This window comes from Zootoca vivipara, chromosome 6 (genome assembly GCF_963506605.1).
Source record: "Zootoca vivipara chromosome 6, rZooViv1.1, whole genome shotgun sequence".
Classification (NCBI taxonomy): domain Eukaryota; kingdom Metazoa; phylum Chordata; class Lepidosauria; order Squamata; family Lacertidae; genus Zootoca; species Zootoca vivipara.
This window is the reverse complement of record NC_083281.1, coordinates 41,588,967-41,607,893: the sequence shown is the minus strand read 5'-3', so window position 1 is coordinate 41,607,893 and position 18,927 is coordinate 41,588,967. Positions and strand designations below refer to the sequence as shown.

Genomic DNA, 18,927 nt, shown 5'->3' with positions numbered 1-18,927 from the left:
AGAGGCAGGAGGAAATGGTTTCAGTCCAAAGAGCAAATGCTCACCAGTAACTCTAAGCTGCCTCTTTCCACTTCTGTCTCTGCTCTGTGCATCCTGCACTCTCCAGGGAGTACAATTTCAGGCAATCTGTGGAAGGATTAGCAGCAGAGTGAAAGCATTTCACTCCCTAAATCCAGTAGGGAATCCAGTCACTTATGCCAATCTGTTGGAGGGGTGCAACAGTAACACAGTAAAGTGTTAAAAGATAGGAGGTGGTTTTGGCAGACCAAAAGGAACAGATGGCTTCAAAGAAGAGCGACCACTTTTGTTTCCTTTTGGATATGTGGAGGCCTTCAAAGCTTCCCAAACCTTACATGTAGTGTCCATGGAGCTCTACCCCCCCCCTTGTGCACCATATTCAAAACTGAGGCAGTCACTGTCATTTTGTGTTGTGTGCATTACAACAAAAACAAATATATCAGAAGTCCATTGTTATCCATTGTTGAAAAAATCTCTAAGATTATTTTAAAATGTCAACCCAACACTTTTTTCAAAATAGGACACGGTCTTTCATATCTATGGCTGCTTGGGAGTCATTTTTGCAGAAAGATATCCAACTGCACAGGTGGGTTGGCTGCAATTAAATTTTGGAATGAAGCATTTGTTCAGCTCCGGTGATTGAATTGTCAATACTTAGTACTGCCTTATTCAAAACATTATCTCCTATTTCTCTCTAGCTGAGCTTATTCTATGGAATATGCTTTGCCACAATCTGTTCTAATTGAACCCCCCTTGCTAAGACCAACCATGTCATTATGCAGGACATTTTTAAAAAAGAAGGTGGTATATACCGGAACAAGGAACTTTTTGACTTCTTCCATGGCATGGGCCATAAGAGCATAAGCCTCACAGGGTGGCCCAAAAACTTCAATGAAGACATGCAGGTCCATATTTAAATGAGCATACTTTGGGTCACCCCCCTTGCGCAGTTCTTCCTCCTGAAAAACAAACAATTGTTACAGTAGATGGCTAGAGGTTTTAAAAGAGAACACAAGCCTTCCGGTTGCTCACATAAAGAGACAAGTGTTGCTTTGCCACATCTGCAAATAGATGCCACCAACCTCTCAGAATTTTTACCCAGGAAGCAAAGACAAATTCTATGATGCTTAAAGGAATGAAGTGTTGGGATTGCGTCTCACATCTTTCCCTAGTTCTCAAAGAAAATTTTGATCATCCTTACTTATTCGCTGTAAGGTAATTTTACTGTTGCTTCCAAGTTCGCATGTGTGAAACTGGATTCAACACCTTATTGAAGGGCTCCCTATGTTCATGGCAGAACTAACTACGAAGGCTTAGGAGGCAGTTGCTGCAGCTCTGGACCCTTCAACCCATGAGTATTTTACTGGACTAGTAATGACTTTCACTACTGTTTGACCTAGGGGAATTTTACTGCCATTTGGAGAGGCCCATGTAATTGTGGTGCTCATCTTTTGGTGCACAATTAACTGCCCACCCATACTTTTAATCTGGAAACTTTTTTTTAAAGCTGAGACTGCACTGTGCTTGGACATCATAACACAAGTGGATTCCTCACACCAAATGACTGCAACGGCAACTGCTCACCTATTTGCAAATAAAGGTGACAGGATAAAACACAAGTTCAGGACTAGACATTTTGGTAGAAATCTCAGACCCCGACAACAGTCTTCCATTTATGCCTCCCAATACATAAATACAGGAATCAAAACAAAGTCTAACATTAGTTTTACTTAAAGATTATCTACCTGTGCCAGCCTCAAACTAGCTATCCCCAGATGTTCCTGGCCCTAAACTTTTGCTTGCTTATATTGGCTCAAAGTGTTTTGCCAACTGATATTCCAAAGAAATATGAAAAATGGGCTTCCAGTAAGATTCATTTTATTTCTTTTCTCACTTACTTGGCAATGAAAAATCCTGACTAGCATAAACTCAAGATTTACTTACTTGGATTTAAACAATCCAGAGGCTTAACAGTAGCCTTCACAAGTACAATTTTAAAAAGTTTAATAAAACCAAGATTTCAGTTAGATGCCCTCTTCAAAGTCACATGGAAATGTGAAAAGAGCTCAACTTTGATGTGATGCTCTATGAATCTCTTTACATAGCCTAGATACAACAAACATTTGACATTGGTTGTATTAGAAAAGACTATCAAATTCTGTTAATCAGCTGCCTGCTCATTCTGTGATTAATGGCAAAGCAACAAGTACTCACTCTTGGGGATTTTGCAGTTCCAAGTCATCAATGCATTTTAAAAGGTACGTAACACACACACTTTTACTTAAAGGCAGTGTCAACAATTGGGGAGAGGATACAACGGCCAACCCAACCATCTATGAAAAAAATCCAGAGTTCTGAAACATACAAAAGTACTTGTAATTTGAGCCCAGTGCCCCTACCTTTGCCTTGTCTCTCATTGACCCCTTCCCCAGTACAGATATCTTTGCTCCAGTTTCTTCCTGCAGTCGCTTGATGGTGTTGCCTTGGGGTCCCAGGATCTTCCCAACAAAGTTAAACTATAAGGAGAGAAACATTTATTTTCTTAGTTTCAAAAACTGAATTAAGCTACTTTAAAATTTATACTGCAATGACTAGGATCAGCAGTTATAAGTTTCCCTAAATTTTAGACTGTACTCATTTTGGCCTTCTAGAAAAAAGGGTGAATGATCCAAATTCTGGTATGTTAGCAATCAAGCATATCAAAGTGTGCATAGTGAAAGTGTTTGCATTTTAAAAGGACACACTGGAGGGAAAGGTGGCTTGGAAGCAAAAGACTTTTGGTATCAAGATTCACATCAGGGGGCCTGTAGGAATGCTTGGTAAACTTACATGTATAAGATATGTTGTTTAAAAAGATGGACTAATTAGGGAGCATTAGGGACCCCCCTCAAAAAAATCCTTTTGACATCACAATGGGGAACCTAAAGAAACTGCTAGTAAAAAAAAATCTTGAAATTGTTATTTTTAAAAAGTTGGTAACTCCAACAAAAGCATTTTGACATCACAGCAGGATCAGTGAAGAATTGATGGTTTATATGTCTATTTTTAAAGAAAATGACAGACTTTATGGGGGCACAAAAAGTCCTGACCTATGCAATGCCATGTCTGTGGTGCAACTCTAGTTCTCAAATCTTACTACCTAACTGTAACTGAAATATGGCCCCTTTCCCCCATGTATATCACTGTCTCCCCTCCTCTCTTGCTTCTTGCTATGGCAAATTTAGATTGTAACGTCCTCAGGGCAGGGACCTGTCCTCTTATATTTTGTGACGTGCCACATGCACAAAGAATGAAATCCCCCCCCCAATAATAAAAACTTTCAAGTACAAGAAATATCCTTCATAAGCCTATGCTCTGGTCTGCTACAAACACACAAAGGAAATACAGCAGAAATGCTTTGGAAATATTTAACAGCAGCAATAAATGCATTGGCATAAATCAGGACAGCTCAAAGCATACAGATGCTGTGAGTGGAACTTGTCAAGCATCCCTTTACAGGACATTAATGAGGATTTGCTGGTCTTCACCTTAGGGTATTGCTTGACTGGGATGAGAACTCGTTCTTTCAGCTTCATGTTCTTATGAGAAAACAAGTCCAGATAGGTCTCGTCCTCATCTTTCTTTGATTCACCTTTCTGAATTTTGTCGATTTCTAAACAAGACAAAGCATACAATTGAGACAGCACTTCAAACTTTTTTTTAAAAAAAAAGAAAAACCCAACAGTAAAAAGCAGGTACAAGAGGCAGCTTGTCTAGAATCACACACACCCATTCAAGGTACATGACTGTGCAAGCAAGCCCCAAACTCAGTTTTTCGCAACCTAGCCAATAGGTCCACCAAATAAATAAACATCATTGTCTTATATCCACTTATGTTAGCTAATTGTTTCTAAACCAAAGTGAAAGGTGGAGCTGCTTCTGTAAAGTTTTGCTACTTTGTAGCTTTTCTCATTTGCTCCCAGCAACCTCTTACCCATTGCATTTTATTAAGGCAGTAGCCATGTGGGAGCCAGTTATTGCCCAGTTCTCCCCCAAACATTTCTAAGAAAACTCTACAGACCCATGCCACATCAGAACGCCCCCAATTCTGAGCCCAAACACGTCTGCTGTAATGGATACTGGAAAACATTCTGGTGCAAGACCCTCAAGAAACTGCTCTTTCTTGCCTGTCTTTACCAGGTAATTTTGTAACAGGACAATCCCTTTCCGCTCTGGTTGTGACATCAAATATTTGAAGATGTGTGCGTTTGCACTAAAAGGAAGCCCAAGAATGTAACTGACAAGCTCTCAATTTGCAAGTGACACCACTGGGCTGCTTGCCAAGTTCCAAGGCCTTCCCTACGACAGGCTGAAGGAAATATAGGAATAGCAAGAAGATACTACTTTTTGGGTTGGCCTTTCCCAAATAAAGCCCAAGGTTTTCCAAGGATGCAAGAAGGAAAACACCAAAGTCACAGAAACTCTAAGAGTTTACTCAGCAACCAAGGAACAAAGGTCAGTCCAACAGTAAAAATACTAGGACCAATAGATATCTTCAGGTTGAATGCAAGGTGCCCACCCAAAGTAAAAAAAACAGACAGAAATTGATCTGTAGGTTTTACTTTTTTCCCTTGCATTTAAATGACCTTGAAGAGCCCTTCTAACGGATATTTCAGGCTCTTTGAATATTAAATTGATTTTCATAGAAGTCACCGAAGCATGCTAAAATTTCTTGACTTTTTTACATGAAGAATAAAGGTTTTAAACCACAAGCTGTTCAACATTGCTAAGAGAATTACTCAAGCACAGAAACCAATTTATTCTGTTAAGAACTACATTTTAGAAAAAGATTGCCTTCACCAGGAGAAACAGAGTTTTATGCATCAATGTGCACGAACAATATAAATTCTATTTTAAGGAATAACTAGCCTTGCTGTAACATTTTGACCTCAAACTCCATAATGAACTACAGGTGAGTTAGGTAGTTAGGTTATTTACCAAAAGGCTGATCATTGATTTGCCAAAAGCCTCCAGACCTGGTTGGGGGCTACAGAAGACTGCAACCACCATCCTACTCCCCCCCCCCCACAGACATGCATGTGCAGACGTGGACAAGTCTCTCACCAACAGAAACAAGTTCCTTTTGTTTCTCAACAAACTTGATTGGAAATAACCTGTTCTGGAGTAACTCAAATATAAGCTTCCAGAAAGGTATAGATGGGCATTCTCTGTTGCAATTACTTTTCTAAGCCAAAAAGCAACACTTTTAGATTTCTGGCTGCTGCTGCTGCTGCAAAAGCTATCCATGCTGAAGCTGCCCTAAGATGGCACTGCTGACCCTGCCAGGAAACCACCCAGAACTTATCAGGGGTTCACAAGCCCATGAAACCAGGGTAACTAGCTCTACATGCTCAAAATATTATACTGGTACCTGAAATTGCAGTTTGCAGCCACTCCAACACTCCAACATTTCTTATGTTAACAATGCTTTTGTATATGAAAATGTTTACATACTCTTAGGATCCTCATACACTCCTACTCTTCTGCATTTAACAGGAGTGAGAAACTTTTTGCCCTTCATATGTTGCTGAACTACAACTACCGTCAGCCTTAGCAAGCACAGCAAACAGTCAGGGATGGTGGGAGTTGTAGTTTAGCAACATCTGGAAGGCAAAAGGTTCCCAAACCTGGCATAAATGTTCATCAGTGCTGAAGGCTGTGGCCAACTGCAGTGCAGCAAGCAGTATGTGAGCACCTACCTTTTAGGCAAAGTCCAAATGCTGAGGAAAATATAGCACCTCCATTTGTTTCATGTAACTAAATACAAGGCCTAGTCTAGTCTTTAATGCACAAAACAATCAACACATTGCAGATACTTTGCCACCTGGACAAATGGATTTTTACTTCTACCTTAAAAAAGGAGGCTATTTGGCAAATGTAATAATATTTTATTTCAACTCCCACTCATATACCCAGCACTCTGCTAAACATGGTCAGAACACCATTCTCTGTGCATGAATTAGCAAGGTTATACTTCACTCATATGGCTCCATCAAGAGGATTCTAAAAAGGCCTGGAATAAGGGACTGCCAGAGGGCAGTGCTGATGAAAGAATTAAAAGCTATATGCTAGACTGGACAAATTCTAAGAACTAGTCTTGCATAGTTTCAAGGAAACATAATGGGTTTAGGTAAATGAAGGTCAGTGGTTCAAATCCCCACGACAGGGTGAGCTCCCGTTGCTCGGTTCCAGCTCCTGCCCACCAAGCAGTTCAAAAGCACGTCAAAGTGCAAGTGGATAAAGAAGTACCGCTCCGGCAGGAAGGTAAACAGCATTTCCATGCACTGCTCCGGTTTCGCCAGAAGCGGCTTAGTCATGCTGGCCACCTGACGTGGAAGGTGTACGCCGGCTCCCTCGGCCAGTAAAGCGAGATGAGCGCCGCAACCCCAGAGTAGTCCGCGACTGGACCTAACGGTCTGGGGTCCCTTTACGTTTACTGTAGAACTATTGATATATGGCCTTGTTTATTGTTTTATAAAATATTATAAATTTATATTGTCCAGTCTCTCAATGAACTTAAAATAACGGAAATATAACTTTTACACAGAAAGTAAAAGTTGTAAACTTGGCTAGAATCAGAACTTCATTTAGGGAGAATAAGAACTAAGAGAGAAGGAAATCAGAAGCAAGTTGCTGATAGAAGAGAGAGCAATGAATTGAGAAAGAATCCAATAGAAAAACAGGTGAAAGACAAGACATGAGAGGGCTCCAAAAAAACTTCACATTGTATACAGAAGGGGTTGTACCGGTATATTATTGGGAAAGGGAAAGAAGAGGAGTTTGGCTAAAAGTAGGACAGAGCAGGTGGTAGGGGTGGAATTTTTTACTGCTTTATTTTCCCCCCAGCAGAAAATGGTTTGCTTTGTAAGTTCATTAGTAAGAGTGAATGGAAGCCAACTGCAAATACAATATTATTAGGCAACCTTGGCTGTTTTAAAGTTTTTAACTTTGTTTACTAAATACAAGTAAACTAAACATGGTTAATTAGATCACTTTTAGGGCAATAAATCTTTTTCTGATGCGAATTACTCACCACATAGAGACAGCAGGGACTGTACACTACTAACAGGAAGAAAGCATGTTGGTAAAAAGAGGAGGCTAGGAAGTACAAGTCTAAAGCAAGGCTTCCCAACTTCTCTGACCCCTGATCTTTTCAACTCCATTGACACACTGGGAACTTTAAAAGTGTGTGGTGGGGACCACCACAAAATGGCTGCCATGGAGGGGTGTCATCAAATCATAAAATGGCTGCCACAAAGGCATAGAGTCAGATCTAGTAAATGAAAAAATGAATACTGAAGCTACATGTTTCTTACATGGGAACTGGCCCACTCAACCACAATCAAATAAAATTTTACATAGGTGTTGTTACTGAGCAGTTCTATCAAAACCAGTCTGGTGTTTTCCAGTATTACCATGGCACAAGAAAACTTATGCAAGTCTTGGGTCCTTATGGAATTACAATGGATGCGAACAATGCATCAATTTATTTAAGCTAGGCTAGCTTTGTCCTACTCACTGTGCTATTGGAAGAGCATTTTAAGACACCCCCCTTGTCACTCTGCTCTCTTCCCTGTCTCCCATCCCAGGTCCCTGGGAATACGGTAATCTGTTGGCTGGGTCATTGTGTTTCTTGTGCCTGGGAGCCTGGATCCAATCTCAGCCTTAAAAAGTACATACAGCCAAAAGATGAAGTGGGCAGAGCTTTGCTCCATCATTACCTCAGGCTGAGATTGGTATAAGAGGAGGAAGGAACTGCAGTGATTTCATAGGTTCTCTGGAGGTCCCTCCATTGGTATTGCACCTGTGGCTGCCATATACATAGAGACTTATGGTCTAAAGCAGGAGTGGGCAACTTTTTTTCTGTTGAGAGTTGCATTCTCCTAAGGGTTTGGGACCACATGCTGGTTGGCAGTGGATGGAGCTAAAGCCAATGATGGGCAGAAGGAAATAAATAAGTACCCTGGTTTAAGTAAATCTGGAATAAAAAGCACCTTGCATAAACTTTCACCATGTTCCCCTCAGTTTACAAGTTCCAATCTTATAAGATCTATTCATAAGGAAGCCATAATAGGTGTGATAGGACTATTCTCTAGTACAGATGATTTTTATTTTACTAATTTCTTCAGTGTGTTATGGCTACACACATATAAGTCAACCAATCTGTTCTCAAATAGCTGAGGAAAATAACTTTTTCTCCCGTCAGACAACCAGTAAAAAGGAAAAAACCCAATTAATTTTAACCAAGTAATATAATAACAATAATAATAATATATAATAATAATATATTATTATAATAATATAATATATAATTATTATTATTATTATTATTATTTGTACCACGCCCATCCGGCTGGGTTTCCCCAGCCACTCTGGGCGGCTTCCAACAAAGATTAAAATACATTAAAATGTCACACATTAAAAACTTCCCTAAACAGGGCTGCCTTCAAATGTTATCTAAATGTCAGGAAGCTGTTTATCTCTTTGACATCTGATGGGAGGGCATTCCACAGGGCGGGCGCCACTACCCTTTCCAGGTTCCCCCCCCACTACTGCCCTTTCCAGTTTTTTTTTTAAACTACATAGGGGGGGCACTTTTTTAAAAAACTAACAGGAAGGAACTAAGAGGTGGAAGAATGAGGTAGCAAAAAATGAGGCTGAGGTGTCTCACACAACTCTTGGATTGCAGGTTGCCCACCTATGGTCTAAATTTGAGACCCTGGCAGCACTTTCTGCCATAATTGGACATTGTGGCCAGGTGACCCAAGGGGACAGCAAGGGCCAAGAAACAGGAGGTGGTTGCAAAGCAACTTTCACATATTGATTTGAATTCTCCAACTTTGAGGCTTGTGCTTGCTCACATATAATTTGTCTTGGATTTTCAAAAATGTTTGGAACATTAAAATATAGGACAACTAGAACAATGACTCTTGCAATTAGTAAATTAGTTATGTACCTAGAAATTTGTGGAATAAAGGAAGAGTCTAGAAGGCTCTTCTGCCTATGATTACTGTATAAATGTTTTTGCAACAGTAGAATTTATTGTTTGGGGTGTTTGACTTCATTCTCAAATTAAAATTCTTTACTGATACAATTTCTTTACTTTTAATGTTCTTGCCAGTGCTTTAAAAAGAAAAAAGAAAAAATATGTCAGTACTGTACAGTACTCACCATAAAGTTGTTACAGTAAGTGCAACACTTTTAACATTTAGGGGGGGGGCAGTACTGCCTACCCTTGAGTACCCCCAGGGAAAAAAGTATTGGTTCTTGCCTAGCAATACAGCATGAAGCTTCTCATTTGCAGAGAAATAAAGCAATGAAGTAGGCCTGTCATCCAGCAAGATTAAATCAGAACACCTCTGAACTGTTTCAAAAAGCAAAGAAATCTGCCTTAATCACATAAACTCTGCTTTAAAAAGTTAATTAGTTCTTATATCAAGAACATTCCTCACTTTACTCACAAAAATCTAGCATTTCCCTTTGTTCTAAATTCTGACTGGTTATTTCCAAGCAGTTGTTGTTCTCTGAAAGCCTGGAAGCACAGCAGCTGCACTGTGGTGATACGGCTACAGCAGGCTATTAGACACTGTCAAGATGGGGAAGGAGGCAAGACAAAGACTGCCATTTCTACTCTATTTAATAGTTTCACTGGAAACAAGGACAAATACAGATATGCATAGCAATGAGATTACAAAGCCCTCTGTCTCCACAAGAGGGGAAGGGGAGAGATACACAGAATGCTCTGCTTGAAATCTCCTGGAATAAAAAAAGAAAAATCCCAATACTTTGGTGGAAATTCTATGGTCCAATTCTCTAAGTACACCTCTGACCACCAACTTAGATGGCATTTCTGTACCCACTATCACCTTATAAAGGCTAATAGTGCCACTAGTACCGATCTTCATAACAGATACACTACCACTACAGACTTCACTGAGCAGAAAACCACTGAAAATCATCCAGCTTGACCAGGTAAGAGGTGACCAACACTACATGCAAATTAACTGGGTTTTTTAAACCATTACCACCTGACTAGTAAGACATAGACACTAAGCAGAAATGCTGGAGCTCAGTGATAGAGCACATACTCAGACTGGATGCCCACCATTTCCAGGTAGGGCAGGGAAAGTTTCATCTGAAACCCTGGAGAGCTGCTGACAGTCAGTGTAGGCAATACTGAACGAGAGGGGCCAAAGTTCTGACATGTGAGGCAGCTTCTCAGGTTCCCCTTCCTCATTCACAACTTCCAGATCCAAGAGAGGATGGCAGAGAATTGACATCTAAACGAGCCTTTACATCTGTTGGGAAAGTGGTGACCCGTAGGATACTTTCAGCAGGTACAGCTTGAGCTTGTTGTGTCATCAAGAAAGGCTGCACCTCTGCATCACTATTAGAAGAACAGGAGCCCTGAACTCTACTTCTACCTTGGCGATCACTCTTATAGTCCTCATCCCCATTTCTGTCATTCCTACCGGTAAGTACTTTCACACATCCATTTGAAAACATCTGTCTTCCCTTTCTCAGAACCACTCATATGGATAAACAAGATTCTGGAGGTAAGGCCCACCTTTCCATCACTACATAAAAGATTACATGCCTCAGACTCCATGTTAAGAAACTTCCAATGTCCTGCTTTACTACGTACACACTCTGCCATGCATAGGCATGCTCTCCAAGGCAGTGTTAGAAACTGGAATAGAAAAGCTAGGAGTCAAATGGCTCCTAGAGCCTGGGTTGTGGGCACCAAAACAGAATGTCTAGTCACAATATGGGGAGGTTGGCAACACTTTTTGTTATTTTGATATCACATTTTTAACTTGAATTGTTAATACATGTTTAATTTGATGTTTACAACAAAAATATTGGTACCATACTTCAATTTTCAAAACAGTCTACTCTTTATTGTTAAACTCCTTATACGGTACTTCGAGGCTTCAAAGCACATACATTTCAGTAACCCTTGAGCATCAGCCAGGTGCAAAAAAATGACACCCAGACTTTTTGAGGTGCTTGCAAATGGAGAATCTTTATGAGCGAAATGTGCCTGGCGCCCTGCTAATTTCGAACCCTGCTCCAAGGGTATAACAGTCACTTGCCTATGGAAAATAGGAATTACCACCATAAACCAGGCAAAATGGATTCTCTAAACTAGAAAAGCAGCTTCTGTTCAGTATTCCTTTATTAAAATCATCAACATGCCACACCTACCATATGCAAATATATGTAAGCAGATGGGTTACATGGGGGTGGGAGTTTATTTAAAATCGCAAAGGAGCTCAGTTTTACCACCTTGACAAGAATAATACAGGATTGGAGTTTGGGGGTGGGAAAAAGGAAGACAACAAATTTGCTCAACTAACTGGGGTATAAACTGTGAGTTCTGGCCTTCTTCATACACCTTTATACTTCATTACATTTTTAAGTATATGCCTGGAAAAGTAAAACAATGATTGACTGGGGGGCTTACTAATTTGTACTACAGTGTTCCAGTGGATGGATTCAGGCACTCCACCTTTTCTATTCCCATTATTATTATTCTATAGGAGACTGGGACTCATCTCCCCACCCCACCCACCTCCAAAATCAGCCGAGTAGCCGCCACAGTCCCGGCGGCCCCTCTCCCCTCCCCTCCCCCGCGGCAGGGGCGTTTACCGGCTTGCAGCAGCTGCATGGCGTGGGTGAAGGAAGGGTCCAGGCTGTCCTTCTCGGCCATGAGCTCGGGCAGGTACTTGTTCTCGGGCTCGGCCTTGGCCGCGGACCCGGCGCCGGGTATCAGCGGGGTAGGGACGACGCTGGGGGCCGGCGGAGCCGAGCCGGTGGCCGAGGGCGGCAGCAGGGGCGGAGGCTGGGGCCCACGCACCCCGCCACCTCCGCCCCGTGGAGGCCTCCTCGGGGAGGCGGCAGCCTGAGGCGACTGGAGGCGGCCCGGGGGAGCCGCCGGGCCCGGGGCCCTGCCCAGGCGGCCGGGGGCGGCGAGGTCCTCGCGGCGCTGCATCCGCGGCCGAAGGAGCGGCAAAGGCGCGCGAGGGAACAGGGTTGCCACGCCGACTGAGCGCCGGGGCCGCCGAGACAGGAAGCGGAGGGAGGGCCGGAGCGGAAACGCCTCGTGCGCGCGGGAACTGCTTCTGCTTCTTCGCCTCTTTCTTTCTTCCTCTGCCTCGCGCCCAAAGTACGGCCGCCTCCAACCGTTCTTCTCGACTTAAGCCAGGAATGCGCGTGCGCAGACCTCGCGAGGTTGCCTATTGCGCATGCGCCAACCTAAGGCCGCTTCGCCACGAACAAAAAAATTGAAGCGCTGGGATGAGCGGCGCAGGCGCCGCATTCCATTGAAAAGACGGCCCTCTTTCCTATCAGCTCGCCGTGCGCACACACCCTGCGCATGCGTCTTAGATGTAATTCAGGGCTCATGCGTGGTTCGTAGACTATATATAGAGAGAAAATATACTGGAAGTAAAGCTTCTCTGTACAAATTCCCTCCTACTTCGCGCTCTCCTTTTTTTTTTCATAAGAGAATAGTGAGCGCTGATCATGGAGAACAATAGAAAGTAGCTTTTAGCTGGATTCGGAAAGCAGCGTGGCTTCCCCGAAATGAAATGGAAGCAGCGGTAAAAAGAGAAGTTAATGCGCGTTCTAATTCAGCTTTTTTCCGTGGGAAAATATGATTTAGGTTTTTTTTTCCAAACTTGAGCCAGGAGTACTGACGCTGCAGCAGTGTGTGCAGTAGAGCGCAGCCTTAAGCTGTTTAAGAACTCTAGTCACGTTCCTTTGCACGAAATAAGATCAATCCCCGGGCCATAAGAAAGGGCAGCTGCCTTTCTTGCTAGCTTTTGTTCGCGAAGGGAACTCGCTCCTGTCGCCTAATGGATGCTAAAAAGCGTGCCAAACTTTCGTTGTCCTCCATGGGCAACTTTCCTCATTTCAAGCAAGGGAACGCCTCCGCACTTGTGGTTGTCTAGGTGAACCCGGAAGCTGTGCTCTGTGGGCGAGTCTACTTTCGTAAGTCTAATTCTCGTGACAAGCTCCTTCTTCGCCGAGGACAAAGCTGAGAGCGAGAGGCCGAGCGCGGGAGCGCGCGCGCCCTCATGGCGAAGCGAGGAGGACAATGCACAGCCGCGTGCGCAGGAATCATGGAGGGCGCGGGAGCGCGCCCTCGCATGGGTCTCCCCACCGCCGCCTCAGTGAATAATTTTCTTAGAAGTTTACAGAAAGACAAAATGCAAATGATTTTCCAGCAGTTACCGTACGACAACCATGTGCGTTGTTAAATGCCGAGTTGCATAATAGCAGTGTTTACTCTCGTATGTGCTAGACCAGAAGCGCCCTAATGAGCGCACACCTAAAGAAGCAGCAAAAATTCTGGGCATTCGAATAAGAATGTAAGAAGAATTCAGCTGGATCACGCCAATCACTGATCCTATGGCCCTTCCAGCCCAGCACCCTGCTCTCACAGTGGCCCACCAGATGCCTGTGGGAAACCTGCATGCAGAATTTGAGCCCAAGAGCACTGCCCTCCTATGGTTTCCAGCAACTGGTACTGAGAGGGATTGTTTCCTCTCTGGCTGCTGCGGCAGTGCATGAGTTTTGTGGCTAGTAGCCGTTGATAGCTGCCTCCTTCATCTTTTGAAGCCAACCAAGTTAGTGGACATAGTTTAACTATGTACTGTGTGAAGAAGTATTTTCTTTTATGTGCCCTGAGTCTTCCAACATTCAGCTCCGTTGGATTTTGTCCACGAGTTCCAGAGTTTTGATAATCGGAGAAAAACTCTTCTCTGTTCACTTCCTCCATGCCTGCTTTTACCGTATAAACTTCTGTCATATAACCTCTGACTTACGGTACCTTTTCTCTAAGCCGGAAGATCGCAAATGGTACCGCCTTTCTTAAGTTTCTCCATCTCCTTGATCATGTTGATTGCCCTTTTCTGAACTTTTTCCAACTCCATAATATTATTGCACGCTGCCCCAATCTCCAAGTGCCCCAGTCTCCAAGTGGTGCTAGATTCCAGGAGTTCTAGATGCTTGACCAAGGTTCAGTTCCCTTGGAGTGGAGAACTGCAGAGACAGTGGTGTCTTTATGGTATATGATTTATTTACACATATATACAACCTGAGCCTACAATAGAGGGGCCCACAGCATTGACACCCCCAGAGGGTCTTGCTTCTCCTATGGCTACAACTTTGGATCCCAGCAGAAATCAGACATGTCTGTCTCATACAACTCCCCACCCCACTCAACCAGAACTGTACACAGTATTCCAAATGCAGTCACAGCATAATTTGCAAAACTGCATTTTGATACTAGAAGATTGGAGGTTCCTCTCTTTCTACTATTCCCATGCAGGTATGTCTGCCTACAGTGCAAGCTGAGTGGTATCCCAACACTTCCAATGTAGTGGAGCATAAATTCCCACCATGGTTCTCAGCCTTGTGCCCTATGCTGGGAAGTTGCCACTTCAGTTAAAGGAACCCAGCCCGCTCCAGTTACCTTTTATTCCAGTGGAGCAAGGGTGGCTCTGGGTATACTGGGGCTTTTGTGATTGTGTTCTTTGAGTTCCAGGATGACAATAGGGCATCCTCATTGGTGCAAGCGGGTGGGGGGGGGACTAGTACTACAGGCTCATCTTGCAGATGTGCTTCTGGGACTGGCCCTGCATGCAATTCCCTCCTCTGGCTCAGATTTCTCCATCTTATCCCCTGAAAAGGGGGGGATCTGATCCCAAGGTCATGACACCAGTGGTTTTTAGAATTGTTCTCCCCGTGTGTTCTCTGTTGTGCAGTCCAAAGGGTACTTATGAACAATTGTGTGTATGTGTGTAGATAATAGGACGGGAACCTCCATGTGCAAGAATCACTTTTATTTAGTATTTATTTGGAGAATGCTTTTATCCCACTCTTCAGCCACGGATTGTTTACATATAACCAAAAATACAGTCCATGCCCTCAGACTTACAATTTCCACAGACATAACACAAGCAGGAAATGGATTAGATAGAGAAAAAAATAAGCAAACTTGCATTCATATTCATAGGTAGATGTTGTTCTGAAGACCAGATGGGATAGAAAAGTTCAAGGAGAGGAGACACCAAATATTGCTTTCTCTCAGAATAAGAACATAAGCCAGCTGGATCAACCCAATGGCCCATCTAGACTGGCATCCTATTCTCACAGTGGCCAAAGAGTGTGCCTGCACCATTGCTTTTCTCTCTTACAGCCTGATGTAGTGGCTGCTGCCAGGCAACATTTAATGGAGGGTGAAATCTGACTTCTTAGCAGAGGTTGGGGCCTAGCATTCTTTCTCTTCTTTAAGGCAGGCATGGCTATGCTGGGAGATATTGTGTGGGTGTACTGTATCACCATCTGTAGACTGGCTTGTTCTGTAGCGGTTTTTCACAGCAGCACCATTGCCATGCAATCTGTGACTGATGATGGCATCAGTGGTGTTGCCATGGATGCTGATGATGCAGCTGGCATTGTTGAACCATTTTGTGCTTCTTGGAGTGGCATTCCCCTACTCTTGTTACCACAAATTTCTTTTGTGTGTGCTGTGGCAGCTACAGCCAGGACCCTGTGCTTTAAACAGTTGGGTAAATGGCAGGCTTTCCACAGGTGCTGGTTTCTTTCTCCAGCACAGAAAAACCTTTGTCTCTTACATTATTTCTGCCTGCTGTTAAAGGCACACTGGCCCTGCCAGAACAGTGTCTCGAAAGGTGATAACTTTGTGGAAGTAACGGTAGATATTAAGGGAGAAAACAAGCACATTCTACTGCAAACAGTAGCATAACTAGGACCAGGTCAGATGCCTGCAGCCTAACCCAAGAAAGCACATTCAGACATAGAATACCTCTGGTGAGGAATAAATTATCATAGATGCATTGACATCTCAGATGTTACCATTTACCTCCCCATGGTAAACTTTCCATGGGATGGGGGACATGGACTGCAGAAAAATATGTATCGGTATAGAAGTGGTCGGCTGGAGCATTTTTTAGATAAATTCTAGATGGGTAGCCATGTTTGTTGCAGCAACAACTCCAACTCATCCTGTGGTGCCTTTAAAAGACATGACCGCTTGTTGTTTCATAGGTCAGAGCCTACTTTTTCAGAAGACATTGGTCTGGAGGGCTAGATAGCTAGAGATGGAGTGACCCCAGAGATTCTTAGTTCTTTTTTAACACCCCCCATAGATGTTGCCCCCCATTAGATTAGAACACTACTCCCCTGCCAGCATATCTCTTGTGTTAATGCAGTGGTGGGGGAACTGATGGCCCTCTAGATGTTTCGATACACTACATCTCCCATCACCCCTGGCTATTGACCATGCTGGCCATGGCTGATGAAACAGAGCCAGTGTGGTGTAGTGGTTAGAGTGTCGGATTAGGACCTGGGAGACCAGGGTTCAAATCCCCACTCGGCCATGAGGCACACTGGGTGACCTTGGACTAGTCACTGCCTCTCAGCCTAACCTACCTCACAAGGTTGTGGGGATTAAATAAGGAGGGGTAGAACTGTGAACTCCACCTTCAGCTCCTTGGAGAAAAAGGTGGGATATAAATGCAACAAATCAATAATAAATAAGTTATAAGCCTACAACATAAGGAGGATCAGATTTCCCTTCACTGTTTAAATGGCTCCTCCATTAACAAAGCAATTTGATGGTCATGGCAGTAGGATTATAAAAAGTCCCACCTAGTTCAATAAAGTGACTCCAGATAACAGGTGTTCACAGAGCTCTGTGCTAATCTTCCCAAAGACAGTGTATATCTAACAGTGTATATTACTACTCAATCATTCCTTCCCCTCATGGGAGAGCAGGCTTTCTCTGCAAGTGGAATGTTGATTCCTGCTGCTCTCTAGTGGCAAAAACTGAAAAATGTTGCATTTGAAATGGAAAAGCAGCTTCCCCCTCAAGTTTGAAAAACAAAATTAAGCAGACCTTGCAGGATTGTTGTGAGGACAGCTCTATTGCGCGCGCGCGCGCGCGCGCGCGCACACACACACACACACACACACACACACAGAGAGTACTGTATATATAAGAGGAAGGATGGGATAGAAAGCGATAGAAAGATAAATATTGCTCCCTGTCCTCTTCCTTCAGCAAAGCCTTTTGTTAACTACTCTAGCCTCTTACATTCCAAGTGCAATGGTCACTGATATTAGCAGCAATCCTGTGCACTTATCTGAGAGAAAGCCACAGTGAATACAGGGAAGAGGGGTGTCTCAACAAAATGCCTCTGCACCCTGTCAGTGTTAGGAAGTGCCAGCAGTTTCAAACAAAGGTCAGATGGCAAGCCACCATTTTAATTTCCCACAATGAGAAATGTCAATGACAGGCCTCCAGGGCAGTCTGAGGCCTGTCATTTTAATGTCCTATAAAGCCCCAGACCAAGGTTACATTGGAGTCATTATCTGAAATTAAAATATCAGCTCCCCAGACTGGAGGGAGCAGGAGTGGGCTCTACTGTGGTGCTGGGGCCCCAACAGCTGCCCAAGGCCCTTGGGCAGTAGGACTTACTTCTGAGTAAACTTGCACAGGGTTGTATAGTTAGATAGACCTTCAGCAACCTCAATATGTTTTGTGTGCAATTCCCATCAGCCCCAGCCCTGGAAATTGTAGTTCAAAACATATGGAGTGTACCAGCTTGGGTAAGCTCAGTCCAATCTGCCCCAGGGGTGGGGCCAAATAGGTAGGCAAGCTGCAATCCACTTCCCGGGCCTGGGTGAAGCTGAAAACAGTTCACTCAAGCCCACGAAAACCCATCTTCAGCAGGACCACTGGATTCAGGGGAGGTGTTGTTGCCATCCCACAACGGCACCTGACTTGGCAGTAAGCATGATTACACAGCAGATGAGAGGTGTATTAATGTTTTTTCAAAATTTTATTCTCTTATTTCTTTATGCTTACACCAGCTCCTTATTTTTATTCAAGGCCCTCACAATGCACCCGATGCTACTACTGCCCCCCCCCGATCATTCCAGTGCCCCTGAAGGGGCAATATCGCCCACTTTGGGAAACACAGATCTGAAGCACTAACACATTGGCTTTCTGCAACTAGATTGAAAGCAATTTGGTTTGGTTTTTAAACAGCTTGATAACCACGGTGGATTAAAATCTGTATGCATCAATGCATTAAGGAAGAGTATTCTAGTCTTCTTCTTTTTGGTAAGCTGCTTTTTTTTTTTTTTACTCTGTAGTATATTTCTGCCAAACTACTTGAAAGACTTTCACTTTAAAACTCAGTTATTAATCTTCTCTAGTTGTAATCCATCAAATTTAAATGAGATTATATGCATGCAGGGAGAACCACCCGCTCATTCTCATTGGGGGATTCTTTGAACATTACACTACAGTGGAACCTCGGTTTATGAACACCTCAGTTTATGAATTTTCGGTTTACGAACGCCGCGGACCCATCTGGAACGGATTAATTCACTTTCCATTACTTTCAATGGGAAAGTTCGCTTCAGTTTATGAACGCTTCAGTTTATGAACAGACTTCTGGAACCAATTACACCCATGCTTCGGGTTAAGTACGCTTCAGGTTGAGTACTCCGCGGACCCGTCTGGAACGGATTAATCCACTTTCCATTACTTTCAATGGGAGAGTTCGCTTCAGTTTATGAACGCTTCAGTTTATGAACAGACTTCCGGAACCAATTACACCCATGCTTCGGGTTAAGTACGCTTCAGGTTGAGTACTCCGTGGACCCGTCTGGAACGGATTAATCCACTTTCCATTACTTTCAATGGGAAAGTTTGCTTCAGGTTAAGTACGCTTCAGTTTATGAACAGACTTCCGGAACCAATTGTGTTCATAAACCGAGGTACCACTGTACTGGAAAGCCAAGCAGAGAAGGATCACAGCTTCCGGA

General features: G+C 43.4%; 1 protein-coding gene across 3 annotated transcripts in view; it reads right to left on the bottom strand.

The window, feature by feature from the left end:
- Positions 1-12,287, bottom strand: part of KHDRBS1 (KH RNA binding domain containing, signal transduction associated 1) — a 29,736-nt gene extending 17,449 nt beyond the window's left edge. For 2 of the 3 annotated variants that reach the window (XR_009557752.1, XM_035117603.2), the window contains exons 1-4: positions 11,710-12,286; positions 3,546-3,670; positions 2,418-2,534; positions 831-977 (exon numbers count right to left, since the gene is read on the bottom strand). Coding sequence is in view for 2 of the 3 variants with exons in the window: in XM_035117603.2 (XP_034973494.2) it covers positions 831-977; positions 2,418-2,534; positions 3,546-3,670; positions 11,710-12,052 (732 nt within the window). In the remaining variant the exon portion in view is untranslated. Of the gene's footprint in view, positions 1-830; positions 978-2,417; positions 2,535-3,545; positions 3,671-11,709 lie in introns of all 3 variants that reach the window. The other variant, XM_035117602.2, reaches the window with a different exon arrangement.
- Between the last annotated feature and the right edge of the window lie 6,640 nt (positions 12,288-18,927).